At 40.6% G+C, this 18,115-nt stretch overlaps 1 protein-coding gene across 8 annotated transcripts in view; it reads left to right on the forward strand.

Annotated features, from left to right (window-relative positions):
- LOC134333277 (utrophin-like) overlaps positions 1–18,115 on the forward strand; it is a 200,784-nt gene that overhangs the window by 167,356 nt on the left and 15,313 nt on the right. For 7 of the 8 annotated variants that reach the window (XM_063015178.1, XM_063015182.1, XM_063015177.1 and 4 more), the window contains 6 exons: positions 862–1,028; positions 3,053–3,164; positions 8,746–8,882; positions 15,168–15,206; positions 15,494–15,559; positions 16,669–16,734. In XM_063015178.1, the coding sequence (XP_062871248.1) occupies positions 862–1,028; positions 3,053–3,164; positions 8,746–8,882; positions 15,168–15,206; positions 15,494–15,559; positions 16,669–16,734 (587 nt within the window). The remainder of the gene's footprint in view (positions 1–861; positions 1,029–3,052; positions 3,165–8,745; positions 8,883–15,167; positions 15,207–15,493; positions 15,560–16,668; positions 16,735–18,115) is intronic. The other variant, XM_063015180.1, reaches the window with a different exon arrangement.

The following is an 18,115-nucleotide window of genomic DNA, read 5'->3' on the forward strand; positions in this document are numbered from 1 at the left end:
CCTGCACTCATCGGGTACCTCAAAAATAGCAGCTTCAATAGGAACCAAAAAAGAACCATCATGACCAGGAGATACATGAGGAGATCAGGTGTGGGAATTGATCTGTGACTGTCTGGCCGAGCCCGGCTGCGATTCAGGCAAGTGGATAAGAAAAAACGGACAGGAATCAATCAGGACAATGTCAAAAATGATGGAGTAAGTGGGCAAGAGGCTGGAAGGGAAAAATTTATAGAAAATAAACGACGGCCAGCGGATGAGTTTGAAGCAGAAATGAATCAGAATGGATTAAAAAAATCCCAAAACTTGGTAATGTCTCAGTTTATCTTGAATTTTCTTACATGAATAACGTAATTTATGTAAACGTAAATGAACCTGCCAATTGAGGCATTTCAAACATCTGATATACAAGAATCTATAAACGGGACGTGTATATAGGTGTTTAGAAGCTCTGCCATCATTCAGCCAGGTTTCTGGAGGACATGACCAGTGTTCTGTTGCCTCTGTTATGAATATTTACGTTTATGGCCGTGAAAACAACTCAACCGTGTCTGATAACCTCACACAATGATGCTCGGAGTGTTTTGTGCTCACATTAAATATGAACAGTGCGCCGTTATGTCTCTATAAACGTCAATCCTGTTCAGTAAAGCGTTAAGTCAACCAACCAGCCGTTGTAATCGGAGAACAGGTAGCGGTGTAGTGCATACAGTCGAAGGTTAAAAGTTTGCCTGAACTTGTCCTGGCTTGTGTTGGGATTTTTCACATTTATTCTCTGACCAAAGGGTTTGGAAATGGTTTAAAGAAACAAAGTTAATGTTAATCAGTTGCTTAGAGTTACCACTTCCATCTTTTTCTCCACAGGTAACCAATAAGGTGGAGTTGGAGCCGAGGCAGTTCATTGATTGGATGAGGCTGGAACCGCAGTCCATGGTGTGGCTTCCTGTACTGCACAGAGTGGCGGCGGCGGAGACGGCCAAACATCAGGCCAAATGCAACATCTGTAAAGAGTGTCCCATCGTAGGCTTCAGGTAAGTGCACAATTGCAAGGAATTTAGGGGAATTTAGAAATTTAGTTTTGTTGTCTTCAGTCTGCAACATTATAAAAAAGATTAAGAGAGTTCTGAAAAGTCTCAGTGGGTGAGAGAGTGCAGGTTTGACTGGCCTGCCTAAAATCCAAACTCGTCTCCCATTGAAAACATGTGATGTATTATTAAGTGCAGAATCCAAAACTGTTAAGATCCAGGACTGTTGAGATCCAGTATCCAGGACTTTTAGGATCCATGACTGTTGTTATTCAGGACTGTTGAGATCCAGGACTCTTGATATTCAGGACTGTTGAAATTCAGAACTGTTAATATTCAAGACTGTTGAGATCCAGGACTGTTGAGATTCAGGACTGGTGAAATTCAGGACTCTTGAGATCCAGGGCTGGTGAAATTCAGGACTTTTGAGATCCAGGGCTGTTGAGATCCAGGGCTGGTAAGATCCAGGACTCTTGATAATTCAGGACTGTTGAGATTTAAGACTGTTGAGATGCAGGACTGTTTATACTTAGGATTGTTAAGATCCAGGACTGTTGAGATCCAGTATTTTTTAGATCCAGGACTGTTATTCAGGACTGTTGATATTCAGGACTGTTGATATCGAGAACTGTTGAGTAGCTCAATCACGACTATCTTGGTCAGAGTTGTGGCTGGTTCTGAACCACCCGGAAACACTGGCCAAATGGTCAGAGCTGGATCTCACTGGACAGTTCCTGTTTTTGACGTTACAGTAACGATAAGCTTCATTCTGTAGAGAATTTACTGAAATCATATACTCTGAGTCTGAGCGTCTCCTCTCTTCATATCTGCATTAATTTATTTATTCAGTATATTTATTTGAATCTGAGAGGTAAAATCTTAGTCTAGCCCTACAGAAGCACAATGATTTGGGTGGTAGAGCTGTGGGAGAGACATTCCAGCAGACAGATGACAGAGTGAGTGTCCTTTCTCCACTGGCACTGATGGATTACAGAGAAACACAAAAAGAGAGAGCGGCTATGTGGGACCGAGACGCGGGATCGAAATTGAGACAGGAAGAAACATTAGCGTAAATATAACCGTCTGGATTTTACATTATTAAACTCCCCCTCCCTCCTCAAATAACAAAAAAATCTAATTTTCCGACAATTCAGTCTCACAAACACACAACAGCTACCCGTCTGGGAGGGTGACTCAATGTTTACACCTCGTTCTTTCAGCACCATAAAAACCAGCTTGCACTTGGACGTCATTTCAGCCGGACGCTTGATCTTTTTGAGATACTGGTCATGTGTTGTTTTAGTCATCGTGGCAAATCAACACACTTAAAGTAAAAGCCAATTGCCTTCGTTTATACTCATGCTCACACATATCAGAGATTATTTAGCATCATATGATCGATGGAGGATTTGACACGATTCAGCTACCAATTCTGTCTGCTGCAGGCACTGCCAATTGTGCCCTCTAGAGGGCGCCCAGCTGACCAGTTTGAACTTGGGAGTTCAAAATCCCAGCGCTAAAGTGCTAGTGGAATATCCTGCTGTGCCACCTGGGCGCCTGTGTTTAGCAATTTAACGTTTTCCATTCAAGTAGCGTTCAAATGCCTTACGTTTACTGGTTGATTTGAAGCAGTAAAGCAGCTAAAAACACGACTTGGGTAACTGAGTTTGGAAAACTCCCAACCAGTTCTGTGGATGGGATCAGGGTATCAAAACAGGAATTAGACTATTGCTGGATTCACAGTCAGTCGTTAAGATCGGCTTTGCTGTGTATTGTAGCTTCCATTTATTCTGTCATTCAATTTATGAGTGTAATTTCATGAGTAATCTTTGCTTACAAAGACTGAAGCTTTGGTGGATCCTTTCACCGTCTACCTTCCATAATATTGTGAAAAGATTCAGGGAATGCATTGTTATTCATAAAAGTGAATGAATGATAATGATTCTCCTCTTACTGCAGCCACACTGGTTAAAACTTCAGCTACACAGAACATCATCGCTGATAGATAACTTGTGTCTCGTCACATGCAGGTATCGCAGCCTGAAGCACTTTAACTACGACGTGTGTCAGAGTTGCTTCTTCTCCGGCCGTACGGCCAAGGGTCACAAGCTGAACTACCCCATGGTGGAGTACTGCACCCCGGTGAGTCCATCAAATAACACACACCCATCACCCCAAACCGGAACCCTTTTCCTCTCCTGATGTCTTCTCTTTAATCATTTAATTTAATTTTCACATTATTCATTTGTTTATTCTTTAAAATGTATTTGTTATACCTGGAAACACTAAGTACAAGATGTACAAGATGTACAAGATGAAGATTTTTTAAACTGATGGTGTAATTGTGCTCCTACATTTTATTCCTTGAAGCTAGATTGGTAAAAATAAATAAATAAATAAATAAAAATAAAAAAAGAGCATCTGTGCTTCTATGAAAAGCAATACTTTACTGCCAGGGTCTGATCATGCATTCAAACTTGAATTAAAGTAAAATATGTTATTGTTTTTGTCTATTTATATGTTTCTTTATTTTTACATTTATTAACAGTAGTTAAGCAGATTCCTCAAATATGTTCCACACTGAATTTTCATCTCTGCTACATGATGCTTAAGCGTTCAGCTGCTATGGAATACAAAGCCTAGCATACTGTCGAATTCCATTGATTTATTTATGATTAATTTATCAATAGGTTTTATCACTATCATTATTACCATTATTAATGTTATTTTTATTACTATCATTTTGTATTATTTAATTTATTATTATAATTATGCATTATTTAATTTATTACTATCATTATTTATTATTATATATTTATTACTATTATTATTTATTATTATTATATATTTATTACTATTATTGTTATGAATTATTTTTAATAATTTTTTTTTTTTTTTTTTTTTTTTTTTTTTTTTTACTTATCTTTATCATAGCACTATCATTATTACCGTTATTAATATTATTTAATTGCTATTATTATGTATTATTTTATTTATTACTATAATTATGCATTATTTAATTTATTATTATTAATATTTATTATTATTATGTTTATTAATATTAATGTTATTCATTATTTTTTTTTACTTATCTTTATTATCATAGCACTATCACTATTACCATTATAATATTATTGTATTACTATTATTATGTATTATTGTATTTATTACTATAATTATGCATTATTTAATTTATTATTATTATGTTTATTAATATTAATGTTATTCATTATTTTTTTTAACTTATCTTTATTATCATAGCACTATCACTATTACCATTATAATATTATTTTATTACTATTATTATGTATTATTGTATTTATTACTATAATTATGCATTATTTAATTTATTACTACTATTATTTTTTATTATTATATATTTATTACTATTATTATTATTATTAATTATTTATTATTTTACTTATTATTTTGTCACTTTTATTATTATTTGTTGTTACTTATCACTATTATTATTTTATTATGTTTGTAATATTTTTGGTATCAGTAAGTGCTGAACCTTCAGATCAATAGCAAACAAGCTAACATGCAGATCTCGCTTAAATTCAGTAATTGTAATTTAAAGGAAAGTTAAAGCTGTGCTGACTCGCCTTAATGCTCCTCTGACTTCCTTGTTTGTTATATTCAGGCTTTAGCCTCTCTGATTATTAGTTTCTTGCTAAGTTAGCTTTTTGTTAACGAGAATCCTTTTGTTCGTGTGATTTACAGCTAGGCTAGAGATCTAACAGCATCCCTGATTTAAACTGCAGCGTCTCTCCGGGGTGCTATCAGTATCTTATTATTATACTAATGCTTTCCCCTGATTGTAAATACGTTAGGAAGGTGGACGAAGTGCTTTCTGTGGGAAATGGGGAATTGAACGTGGGTTATTGTGTTAGCTGGGCGCTCTAATGTGATGTCGATTTCTCTCTGCTGTGAGGAGGAAATATATCGACAGTGTGGAACAATAAAAGCTGCTTTTTCCATTCTGACCCGCGTCTCACTCGTCACAGAGGAGAGAATAAAAGCTTTGTGGGACTGATATATGCAGGCGGCTTTTTATAAGTGAGAGATTATGGTGAAAAACCTACACAGGTTTTAATTCTGAATTCACCCACAGATCTGAGATCTGAATGCTAGAGGTTACAGGTTCTTACAGACACAGTTAGAGGAGCAGAAAGCACCACGGTAAACAGTAAATCTGCCGGTAGATCTCTGTGTGAGGGAAAAACTGAGAGCTGAGGTAAAACTACTAAAGGAGCAGTTCAACTTTTGTTCCATCTGCATTTACATTTACATAAATATATTTATTTATTTATTGGCTAGTATGTTTATAAATGGTGGCTCTCAGTGGTGCAGCTGTAAATTATGCTAGCCCACTACCACTGGTATCCAAGGGTTGAATCCCCAGTGGTGCTATCAGCCCATTGGTCATTTACACACATATACCGTATCTGAGTGGTGTTGGGTGGCTGAGGCCGGGATGGATTGCCGTCCCTTCCGTGGTGCGCTACTGGATACACTGATTCCAGGAGAATTGGACCCACTGTGACCCTTTCTCCTGGCTGCTTCCATATTTAGGGGTCACCACAGCAGATCATTCTGGTCCACACAAGCTAATGAAATAGTTTGACGCCAGATGCTTGCTTGGAACCAGCACCCAATGGCTAAGCTGTTGGCCCAAACACAAAAGCAGCAATGACCAGCTTTAACCAGTAAAATATCAGTATTAATCAGTAAAAACCATCAAAATATCAGTATTAATCAGTATACACCAACAGAATATCATTATTTATAGTAAAAACCAACAAAATATCATTATTTATCAGTAGAAACCAACAAAATATTATAATGTTTTAGTAGAAACCAATAAAACATAATTATTTATCAGTAGAAACAAACAGAATATGTATTTATCAATAAAAACCAGCAAAATATCAGTATTAATCAGTAAAAACCAACAAAATATTATAATTTATCAGTAGAAACCAACAAAATATTATAATTTATCAGTAGAAACCAACAAAATATTATAATGTTTTAGTAGAAACCAATAACACATCATTATTCATCAGTAAAAACAAACAGAATATCAGTATTTATCAATAAAAACCAGCAAAATATCAGTATTAATGAGTAAAAACCGTCAAAATATCAGTATTAATTAGTAAAAACCGTCAAAATATCATTATTTTTTAGTAGAAACCAACAGAATATCAGTATTTATCAATAAAAACCAGCAAAATATTTTATCAATGGAAACCAACGAAATATCATTAATTATCAGTAGAAACCAACGAAATACCATTATTTATCAGTAGAAACCAACAAAATACCATTATTTATCAGTAGAAACCAACAAAATACCATTATTTATCAGTAGAAACCAACAAAATACCATTATTTATCAGTAGAAACCAACAAAATATCAGTATTTATCAGCTGAAACCAGCAATGACCAGGTTTAACCAGCAAAATTTTAGTATTTGTCAGTAGAAACAAGCAATTTCAGTGCAGTACAATGTACAACCAACCAGCTGTAGACATGAGCTCTTGACTGTTGAGGTGTTTGTGGTCCTGGAATCTGTAAAGTTGTTTTGAGACAAAGTCCACTGTAAAAAAAAAAAAAAGTGCTATACAAAAAAATGGACTTGACCCGACCTGACCTTGCTCAGGGGCCCATTAGTGGCTCCAGGAATCAGAACTCATCATGTTTTTGCTAGTACATAATCGTAACCCCTGAACTTCCACTGTTCACCCTTTTATACAGGCTCTGTACCAGACGACCTTTCAGCCTATCAAACACAAGTCCATACATTTATTTTAAATGAGCACATGTTTGTAAAGGTCACAGACCAAACAAAAAAGCTTTTAGATTAGAAACGATAAAGCAGGTGGTTATGGTCCACGCAGATCGATAGTAAAATGGAAGAGTCCTCTAAGTGCCTGTTGTGGCCGGGGTTGGAGCGGCTGTATTGCTCTTTTATTTTACTGATATTGCTTTTTCATTTCGGTGATATTGCTCTCTCGATTGGTACAGAAATTGTACAGCGGGTCTTTCGTCCCCGCGCTGGTGTAAGTGTGTAATTGGCTTTTGCTTATTGGCTGTTGGTGAAGGTAATTCGGTTTAGCTGCAGTCGGTCGTTGAGGTCAGGTTTTTTGGGTTTGTCGCTTGCCACAGTAATAAAAGAGTAAATGTCTTTTTTGCAAATGAAATTGGACAACTCAGCAATTGTTTATTGCTGCGAGCTCATTTTACTAAGTTTTGGTCTTTAGCCGGGTGCTTAACAGACACAGACGTGTCTAAAGGAGGGCTGTTCAGACAGGTTTTTTGTTTCTTTGCATCTACAACAGTAACACCTGCTGTCTGGTTAAGACACTGGCACGAGAAGTGGAGGAACACCTAGAGCACAGCGTGATCCTATAAATGTTTGTGGAAATCTTCCAGTAGAGTGTGTTAAAGAAGCAGCATGACTTCACACTCATGCATGGGACGAGTGATAGTCTACAGCCCTCTTGGAGGTCTTCAGGGCAGCTGAGGAACTTCAGTAGGGAATTGGAAATGACTAAATCCCTTTAAATTTTGATCAATGTTTACATGAGCAAATTGTTTTTAGATATAGTGATTAGAAAGAACATACAAGTGCACCAGACATGTTGTGTTAATGGAACCTTCTCTGTTCTAGCACCCAAGTGGTGGAATGAACTTCCTCTGTCTGTCCGAACATCTGAGTCTCTTGCTATCTTTAAAAAACAATTAAAAACCCACCTTTTTACTAAGCACTTAAGCTGACTTGTACTTATCTACTAACATTTTTCTTCCATTTCCAAAAAAAAAAAAAAAACACTTTGGTTCTAACAGGTTTCAGCAGATTTGTGTTCTTCGACTGTTGTTTACTAAAACTTGAGAAATGAAATGTTTACTATAGAAGCACTTCTGTAAGTTGCTCTGGATAAGAGCGTCTGCTAAATGCAGAAAATGTAAATGAACCAGTTTGAGATGAATTGTGTTTTTTGATATGATTGTAATCATGCTTGAAGTCTTGGTTACAAGATGGTAAAACATGCTAGCCCACTACCTCTAAAAAAAACCGGGGTTCGAATCTCACTGTTGCTATTGGTTGGTTAGGCTTTTAAAGATATATGATTGGCTATGTCTGATGGGGTGATGGACAAACAGTGTAGACATTGGGAGGTGCACTGGTCAGTGCGATGTCAGTGCAGGTCCCAAGCCATGTTCCCCAAGGTATGCAGACCGGATTGAGCTGCTGTGGCGACGCCTAAATACATGATGATATACAAAGGTATTCCTAATAAAATGGCCACTGTCGGATGTATTAAGTTAAATACTGTTCATTAAGCACGGTGGCTTGGTGGGTAGCACTGTCGCCTTACAGCAAGAAGGTCCTGGGTTCGATTCCCAGGTGGAGCTGTCCAGGTCCTTTCTGTGTGGAGTTCTCCCCGTGTCTGTGTGAGTTTCCTCCAGGAGCTCAGGTTTCCTCCCACAGTCCAAAGACGTGCAAGTGAGGTGAATTGGAGATACAACATTGTCCATGACTGTGTTTGATATAACCTTGTGAACTGATGAATCTTGTGTAATGAGTAACTAACGTTCCTGTCATGAACGTAACCAAAGTGTAAAACATGACGTTAAAATCCTAATAAACAAATAAATATAATAAATAAATATTAAACACTGTGCTCTTGTTTCCCTTTTCTGACGCAGACGACCTCTGGTGAAGACATGCGCGATTTCACCAAAGTGCTGAAGAACAAATTCCGCTCGAAGAAATACTTCGCCAAGCACCCTCGTCTGGGTTACCTCCCCGTCCAGACGGTCCTGGAGGGCGACAACATGGAGACGTGAGTGATTTCATTTACCTGCCGCATCGCAACCTCTAATTTTCCTCGATGCCGCTGATCCGAAACGTCGTTAGCCAGACGGATTCGCTCCTCGTATGATGAATTTGATTCGATTCCTCTCCGAGTCGGAGTCCTGGTGCTCCTGCGGGACGCGTGGACCGGCGACGTGAAGCGTTCTGAAGATTTATACATGCTGACAGGACGGAGCATAACTCACCGTAATGGTGCTTAAGATGTGCCAGATTAGTCATTTCCATTCAGAGCGCTTCTCCCAGCTCGGTGATTAATGACTTTCAGTCATGTTCTTACTGTCCATTATCTCACACACATCACACACACTTCATGATTCTTTTATTAGCCGTTTTTCTTCTTCTATTCCTTTTACTGTCTTTCAGTAGTGTTTGTTCTCTCGATATAATAATCAGTGGTGAGCTGGCCGGAGCTCGGGCTCTTGACTGATCATGATTGTATAAGATTTATTCTCCCTCCCCCTGCATTTGGAACAGAACCCAGCACTCACACGGGCACCACCAAGTTTTTAAACGTGTGTTTTTGGCCTCGTTCCTCTCTCCGGAGAGAGATGTCACCACCGCTCAGCCTCTTCGCCGCAAATACAGCCGCGCTGTGTGTTTTAGGCCGACAGTGACGGGCGGCGCGGGGGATTGGGCTCCCTGTAGAGAGAGAATTGTTATTCCTGCCTGTCAGGACTGCAGCAGGAAGTGACCTTACTGATACGGATTAATGCGGATTCAAACTCGCAGTTTGTCACAGTAGACACTTCAACTCGAGTTTTGACTCGTTCGGGCCAAATTCTTTTGTCAGTTTGATTGACAGCACCCTGTTACCTCTCTGTGCCCGTATAAATAGGGTAGCCGGACTGAATTAGAAAGCGCACTGTCTCATGAAGTCTCCTTATGCTGAGAAGTTTGTCTGTCTGCTCAAATGTCATCCAAAAAACAGGTCTATCATGAATTAAAAGCCAATAGAACATGACACCCAGCTGAGATTTGAACCTGACAGCTTGAGATCAGAGACCACTGGCGCAGTGGCGCAGTGGCCCGACTTCATTTGTCTACCAGGTGTAACTTTTACAACAAGCCCAATAATGTTGTAATTAAGGCCCTACTTAATTTACAGCCCGTGTCACGGACCATGAGCGCTGTCGTGGACCATGAAATATACAATTTGCTGTGAAATTTAAACTTTAAGGGTTTGTGTTTAGCTGTTTACCGTTTTTAATTCATGTAGCATTCAAGTACTTCACGTTTACTGCTTAATTTGCACTGTGAGGCGTCCTAGCAATCCTATGGCAATTCAGTTAGCAATCGCTTTAGTCAAAATGTCCAAGGTGTTGAAGTCCAAGCAGCTAAAAACATGACTCGGGTAACTAAGTTTGGAAAACTCCCAACCAGGAGTCTGTGGGCGCAATTCTTTGCCTTGCATCGTCTCGGGATGTTCTAGGTTTACGTTCAACCGTTAAGGTAGCTGTGCTGTGCACACATCAGAGCTGGGATTTCGCATACATCGTATCGAATCTCGGCTCTGCCATCCGCCTGGGCGGCTTCATGAACAACGATTGGCTGTTGTTCACAGGGTGGGACAAGCCAGACCAGGGTTCCTCATAACTGGTGCAATTATAATTGATGGCTGATTGATGGCGCCTGCGCAGAGTTTGGGAATAATGCTGATCAGGATGTGGCTCTCCGTACACAAAGCTGATCCGCATATGAACTCGCCTCATGCAGGTGAAAAGATGCAGTCGGTACTGAGCATGTGTCAGAGGGGGGTCGTGTGTCAGTTGTGAAGCTCCTCAGTCAGCGGTGGAGGGTTGTATCGATAGAGGTGAAGCATAACGCAATCAGGGTAATTGAATACGACTAAATTAGGGAGAATTTTTGAAAAAACGAGGTGAATTTAGGAGGGCTTGGGTGGTGATACAGGTCTGGTGCCACCGTTTTGGTCTAGTGCTCAACCTCACCTCATTGTTGCAACAGCTTCATCCAGCATGAATGTACTCCACAAGTTTAAGGTTAACAGTGGAGTAGGGGAATTGGACATGTCTAAATTATTGTATTAGGATGAGATTTGTCCTGAAATGTTTTCCTACCTTTGGTTAGAACTTGCTCAGACACTCTGACTGTGCAAACTACGATCCTTCTTGTGCAGAAGGAAACGGTGCAGAACCCTGAGCAGCATCTCACAAGCGCTCGGCTAATGAGGTCCCCGTGAACATATGGCCGGATTAACCACGACTCACTCCTCTGAATCCGGAACAGACGGCGTGTGGAGGAATCTCTGTTCCCCAGAGCTGGAACTGTTCCCCGGGGGCCAGTCGCTCCACAGGAGACGTGCCCGGCATACACGAGCGTGTTTATACCCGACCCTGCCACCACGGCCAGACGCTTAGAGACTGACTTTTCCGTTCTAGGGTTTTCTGCCACGCCCTCGTTTTTACAACAGCTTTTATTTCAGATCAGTGAGTGTCTGAGTGCAGCTTTCATACATGAGAACCTTTACGCTGTACAATATATAGCCAAAAAATATGTGGACACCCCTGCAAATGATTGAATGCAGTTATTTCTGCCACATCAGTTGAATTTGAACAGGAACACGTTTATACATTTATATTATCTGAACAATAAAAGCTGAAACAATTTTTTCTTCTATTTATTTATGCATGTTCTCCTCCCGATTTAGCATTGCGTTCGAGGAGGGTATACTGCTGCCCGTGTGCCCTCTGACACGTGCGCAGCCCTTGTGGACCCCTAGGTCCCACACAGACGCCTCTATCCACTAACCAGGGTCCATGCACAGTGTTTGAAGACCCCACCCACTTAGTCCGGTCATGTCCGCACCCAGCAGACACAGTGGCCAATTTGTGCCTGCTGCAGGCACTGCCAGTTGTGCCCGCTGGATGGCACCCAGATGACCGGTAGCAGAGTCTAGATTTGAACCGGGGTGTTCAGAATCTCACGGATCATCCCGCTGCGCCACCTGTACGCCGTTGCAGGATCTATTTGACATATCTGACACAAACAGAAGCTGTCAGACTGCATGTTAAACTCTGCACATGTGGATATTTGAGTGTGTCTGTAGGTATTTGTGCCCACGTGTTAAAAACATACCTGGAGGCCGCTCAGGTGGCACAGCGGTAAAAACACACGCTGGAACCAGAGCTGGGATCTCAGGGTGTGTCTCTCTGTACACAACGCTGAGCTGCACTGCACTCGTCAAAGTGTAGGTGATAAGGTGCATACGGCTGCTGCCCACGTGTCAGAAGGGGCGGGGGTTAGCTTCGTTCTCCCCAATCAGAGCGGGGATCGGCATTGGTGGAGAGGAAGCATGATGCAATCTGGCAATTGGACGCGCTAAAAGGGAGAAAACGGGGATAAATTAAAAAAAAGACCTGGATCTCAATCATGCCATGTTACAGTGGTAGCAATTGAGAAGGTTGTAGGTTTAAATCTCAGCTCTGCCAAACAGCCACTGTTGGGCCCTGCCCTTGAGCAAGGCCCTTAACCCTCTTCCCTCTTTTTAATCGCTGACCCTGCATTTTTACCCCATTGCACTGTGGACGGACTTCCTCAAACTGTAATTAAGAAGGGTGTCCACATACTTTTGGCCGTATAGTCTGTATTACTGTTGAATCTCTGTCTGGTCGACCTTTATTGCTGATGCTAATCGTCTCCCTCAGACACATCTTGTGCTCTTTTTTATAAATCAATGTTTTTCACATCTTGCTTATGATAAGTTTGTGGACAGAATCGAAGGACCTGCTAGGTAACACTTGAACCTGATTGGCTGACGTTCTCCTCACGCTGTGGACGGCGTGCAGGCTGCTGAATTACATTACTGTAGAAGAGAAGCGGCTGTACTGAGGCTGAGATGAGAAACGACTTCACGCCGTGTTCACAGGACTAAGACGCTGTCGGATTCTGACCGGTCGTTGTTATTGTTATCGGGGGTTGGGAGGGGGGTTTGTGGACGGTGTCGGGATTCGTTACAGCTTACTTCGTCCACTGGACGTCTCGTTTTCCCTCTGGCTTTTTCTCCTGCATTTTATAGTGTATTAATGAGTGTCTGATAGTCACTTGGGTTATCTGGAACAGACAGCATAAAATCCTGCTGGTCCCCCTTCTGTCTCATTCTTTTACCTTCACCCGTCAGATTTACCTCAGATTAAAGTGAAGAATGAAGAATGTGTGTGTTTACTGTTCAGTTCACTCTGTCGGTTTATGGAGGGTCGTTCACAGATGAGTGATTGTCCTGCACCTCAGTCTTCCTTTGTTTTCCTCTCTTTTCATGGCTCTTATTTTTATTTAACTGATGTCTTTCTTTCTTGCTTTCTGACTTTTTTTGCTGTTTACTTTTTCCTACTCTTCTTCCAAACCTTTCTTTTCCCTTTTCTTTTATTTATTTATTTTTTCACTTTATTTCCTACTTGCTTTTCTTTACTTTGCTGTTGTTGTTTTTTCTACAAATAAACTTTTTCTTTCTTTCTTTTCTTTGTTATATTCTTTCTTTTAATTATTGTGTAAACACAGCGTAAAACATTTAAATAAATGAATCTGTTTTTCTTTCTTATAAGTATTTTGTGAACATGGCATAACATTTAAATAAATACATCTTTATTTAGTTATTTATTTATTTTATTTTTATTTTTTCTCTTTTCTTTCTTTCTTTCTTTCTCTTTCTTTCTCTCTTTTTCTTTCTTTCTTTCTTTCTTTCTTTTTCTTTCTTTCTTTATTCATTTCCTTCCTTTCTTTATCTTTCCTTTCTTTCTTTTTCTTTCTTTTTGTTTTTCTTTTTTCTTTATTTATTTCCTTCCTTTATCTCTTTCCTTCTTTCTTTCTTTCTTTCTTTCTTTCTTTCTTTCTTTCTTTCTTTCTTTCTTTCTTTCTTTCTTTCTTTCTTTCTTTCTATTTCTCTCTCCCCTTGTTTTCTTTTTCTTTTTATTTCTTCTTTGTTTTTTCCCTTTTTCTTTCTTACTCTCTGTCTTTCATTCTGTGTCTCGCTGTCTCCAAACATCTTTTTTTGGCTTGCAAACTCGAGGAATTTTCTGTAGCCACTCTGGAACTCCAGTTACTATGAGCCATATTCTGACCTAAATATGTCCTAAATACAATAGGGACGGACAGTGACTAACTGTGACTCAATAGGAGAAATAACAGAACAATGCAAAAATGATACTCAACCTTCTCACAAATACTAAACTGAGGGAATACAAAGATCTCATACTCATACCATCCCTGCCTTAAAAGTAACTCACTTCTTCCTCCATTACTTTTCTTTTTTTTAATATATTTTTTAATTTAGTTTCCACACCCTCATTTACTTCCTCTCTTAATCTGACTCATCTGTTAGAAGTGGTTAACATCAGATCATCCGCTCTGAACAGGAGGCGTAAACTTTCCTGTCCTGCTGAGGAACGTTCAGCTCACTGCTGGCATGTTTGTTCGAGTGTGAAACGAGCGGAGGGGAAAACGTACAGCTTTAACCTCGAAGACCTCGAGCAGCAATTAGCTCTCCATCTCCGGTATCAGACGTGTCCAAAATAATGAGGCTTCACTCCTCACTGTCTTTACAGTGTACTGCAGTAAAGCCGCTGCTGACGTTTACACCAGATACAACTGTGTCTCTTCATTTTGTGTATTTTACATGAATATTTACAGACACTTCTATCTAATTATAACTGAACACGGTTTAAGCAATTGAGGGTCGGGGCCTTGCTCAGGGACCCAACATTTGCAACTTGACCTGGCTTGAATTGTCATCCTTTTGATTACTTGTCCAGTACCTTAACCACTGAGCTACCATGGACCATTTTACTGGGTATGAACGTATGGGTGGAAAGGAGGGGGGTATAAAATTTAAAACAAGGTCCAGACGTTTGTGTTTTAATAAGTCCACGTGTTTCTGACTGAATATGAGGCTCATGCAGGACTATAGAAGCTTGACTTTTGCTTAGCACTAATATTAGATGGTATAATAATTACATTGTGTGGAAAAAGGGGGCGTGAAGAGGGGCGTAACTCTGTCATTTACTTATGAAAGGGTTGATGATAATTCATGGCTGTTTTGATTCTCTCTGAATTACATGAGCAGGAAAACAAACACTTAAATCGAGTTAAACCCAATATTTAGTTGCTCTTTTATTCATATTTACAGACACTTATAGAAATTGTATACACATGATCAAAATGTGGGTGTATCACTCTCCACACCTCATCCTGTCTGACCGTTGTACCCTAAACACTGTCCTCTCTCCATTCCCCTGTGTTACAGCCCGGTCACTCTGATCAGCATGTGTCCGGAGCAGTACGAGTGAGTATTCACATGAAATGACCGTCATCCTCCTCCATACAGCACGCTGTCTGCACGGATGCACGTTCGATAACATCAACTGCATGTGCATGCCTCCGTTAACCCCTCCTCCTTAAAAACCTCTAACAGCCCCCATCCACTTTTAACCTTGTGTAACCATTGTGCTCCATGAACCCTAATAACACTAGATCCTCAGCACCAGTCCGTTAGATCATCTTCTAGATCATCTCTCTGTCTTTACTGGAAGACAGAGTTTTAATGTCGTGTCCGGTTGTGTTTGTTTGTAGGCTGTGTCCATCACCTCAGCTTCCTCATGACGACACACACTCCAGGATAGAGCAGTACGCCAGCAGGTAAGTCAAGAAAATAAAAGCAAGCATGGAAGCAAGATGAAAAGACCATGGATTAAAAAAAGATGGGACGCACACCAGAGCTGACATTTAGAACACATCGTTTTGAATCTCATGAACAAGCCGGATAGGGTTCCTCATAACTGATGCAATTACGAACTCTGCTGGCTGATTGATGGCGCCTGTGCAGAGTCGAGGGAATAATGCTGATCAGGGTGTGGCTCTCCGTACACAAGGCTGATCCGCATATGAACTCGCCTCATGAAAAGATGCAGTCGGCACTGCACACGTGTCGGAGGGGGCGTGTCAGTTGCGAAGCTCCTTAGTCAGCAGTGGAGGGTTGTATCGGTAGAGGTGAAGTGTAACACAATCAGGGTAATTGGATACGACTAAATTAGGGAGACAATTGCAATTTGCAATAAATTGCAATAAAAAAAGGACTGGGCTGTTCCCGGTCTGCAGTGGTCAGTATCTATCAAAAGTGGTCCAAGGAAGGAACAGTGGTAAACCGGTGACAGGGTCTTGGGTGGCCAAGACTCATTGATGCACGTGAGGAGCGAAGGCTGGCCCGTGTGGTCCGATCCAACTATGAACAAAAGTATTGGGACACCCTTATCTAATGTGTTTCAGCCACATCAGTTGCTAACAGGTGTAATAAATCAATTACATATAGGAAATCATATGCTTTTAACATTGCAGCAACAGTTCCAGCATGACTGTCCCCCTGTGCACAAAGCAGCTCTATAAAGAAACACCCGTGACCTGCACAGAGACCCTGACCTCAGCCCCACTGAACAGCTCTGGAATGGACTAGAACATCAGCTGAGTCTTTCCTGCCCAGCCATACAGATGCTTATTTGACTAAATGGGCATAAATTCCCACAGACATACTTTAAACCGTTGTCAGAAGCCTTATTAGAGGAGTGGCTGTTGTTCTAGCTGAAAATATCACATAGAGGTCACATTTACGATGCTTGTGATTGTCCTGCAGGCCTGTAAATACACGTTTATTAGCTGTTATTAAATACATGATTGATTTTATTCTGCTGGGTTTTTGTTTATGTTTTATTATTGTGACCGAATCTCTCTTTCTCTCTGATTATTTTTCTCAGATTGGCTCAGATGGAGCGCTCGAATGGTTCTCTGCCTACAGACAGCAGCTCAGCCACCGGAAGCATGTACGTACCCACAATGCATTACCCATGGTGCATCTGTGCGTCTTTTATCATCCGCTCAGTGGTGCAGAAATGGGGACAGAACTCAAACCGTGTGTTGAAACGTACGCCAGGGTCAAGAGTTCTCTATTAGAGGATTATTTTGTCATTTCATCGACTGCTTTGTCCTGGTCAGGGTCACAGAGGGCCCATTTCCACTGGGAAGCATTTACAGTTGCATTTAAAGCATTTAGCAACATCTGGACTTTTATTCAAAGCGACTTACAATTGTGACCGAATACAAATCAAGCAATTGAGGGTCAATTGGGTCTTGCTAAGGTGCTTGACAGTGATGGGGCTTTAACCAGCAACCTTCTGATTATTAGTCCAGTGCCTTTGCTACTGAGCTACCGCCGCCCTTCTTCTGGGCAACACCGGACACCAGGCAAGGCAGGAATACCCTGCACATGGTGCCAATCCATCACAAGGCTATCATGTCTGTGTGGACGCACAGCCGGTTGATAGCACTGCTAGGATTCCTCCATATCAGTACCCAGCCATACAAAACAAATTCCCACAGGCATATTCCAAATCTAGTGAGAAGCCTTCTCAGTTAAGCGGCTTCTGTGTTAGCTAAACAGATCACATAGAGGGTCACACTGTTTTAATACCATTTGCTTTTGAAATGAGACGTCCAACAAGCTCATGGTCAGGTGTCCAAATACTTTTGGCTATATTGTGTAAGATGAATAATAATTTAGACTTTGCAGTTGGAATTAATTCCTCCTGAAAGTCTCTTGATTTAAACACCTCTTGTTTTATTTATGCATTTAACACGCAGGCAGTTCCAGAGCAGATCAGAGACGTGTGGTTCCCCCCTCCGCCCGTCTCGTCCTATTTTACCTTTTCTTTCTCTCTTCGATTTTCCTCTCGCCCCCAATTTCCTTCCTTCCTTCTTTTGCTCTCCCTGAAGTCCAGGTCTGGTCGCGTGAGGAGAAAATCTCCGAGCTGTTAATAGAACGAGTCCGACTGACTTAACAAGCGCCTTCGTCTCCTTATTTCTCCACACGTTTTATTAAAGTGTGTTAGCTTTTGTTAGAACATCAAGTTCTTTTTAGAGAAATATCTTGCTGCTCAGATCTTCTACTCCAGTGTCATTTGCTGAATGTGTGAAAAGCAGTCCTGAAATTTTTAAGTGCGCACTGGGAAGAATTACCACATGCAGACAGAGTAAGACTTCCAGTTTATTCTATTAAATGGGCTAGTATTTATAGTTGGTGTAGTACGTGAGAAATGGGAGCCTATTTCTAAACTTGGTTAAACTCACATAGTAGGCCATAAAGAAAACTATTTATGAAGATAGCCTAGAGCCAAATGGTTAAGGTACTGGGGTAGGTGGGGACAT

This window comes from Trichomycterus rosablanca, chromosome 19, assembly GCF_030014385.1.
Source record: "Trichomycterus rosablanca isolate fTriRos1 chromosome 19, fTriRos1.hap1, whole genome shotgun sequence".
NCBI lineage: Eukaryota > Metazoa > Chordata > Actinopteri > Siluriformes > Trichomycteridae > Trichomycterus > Trichomycterus rosablanca.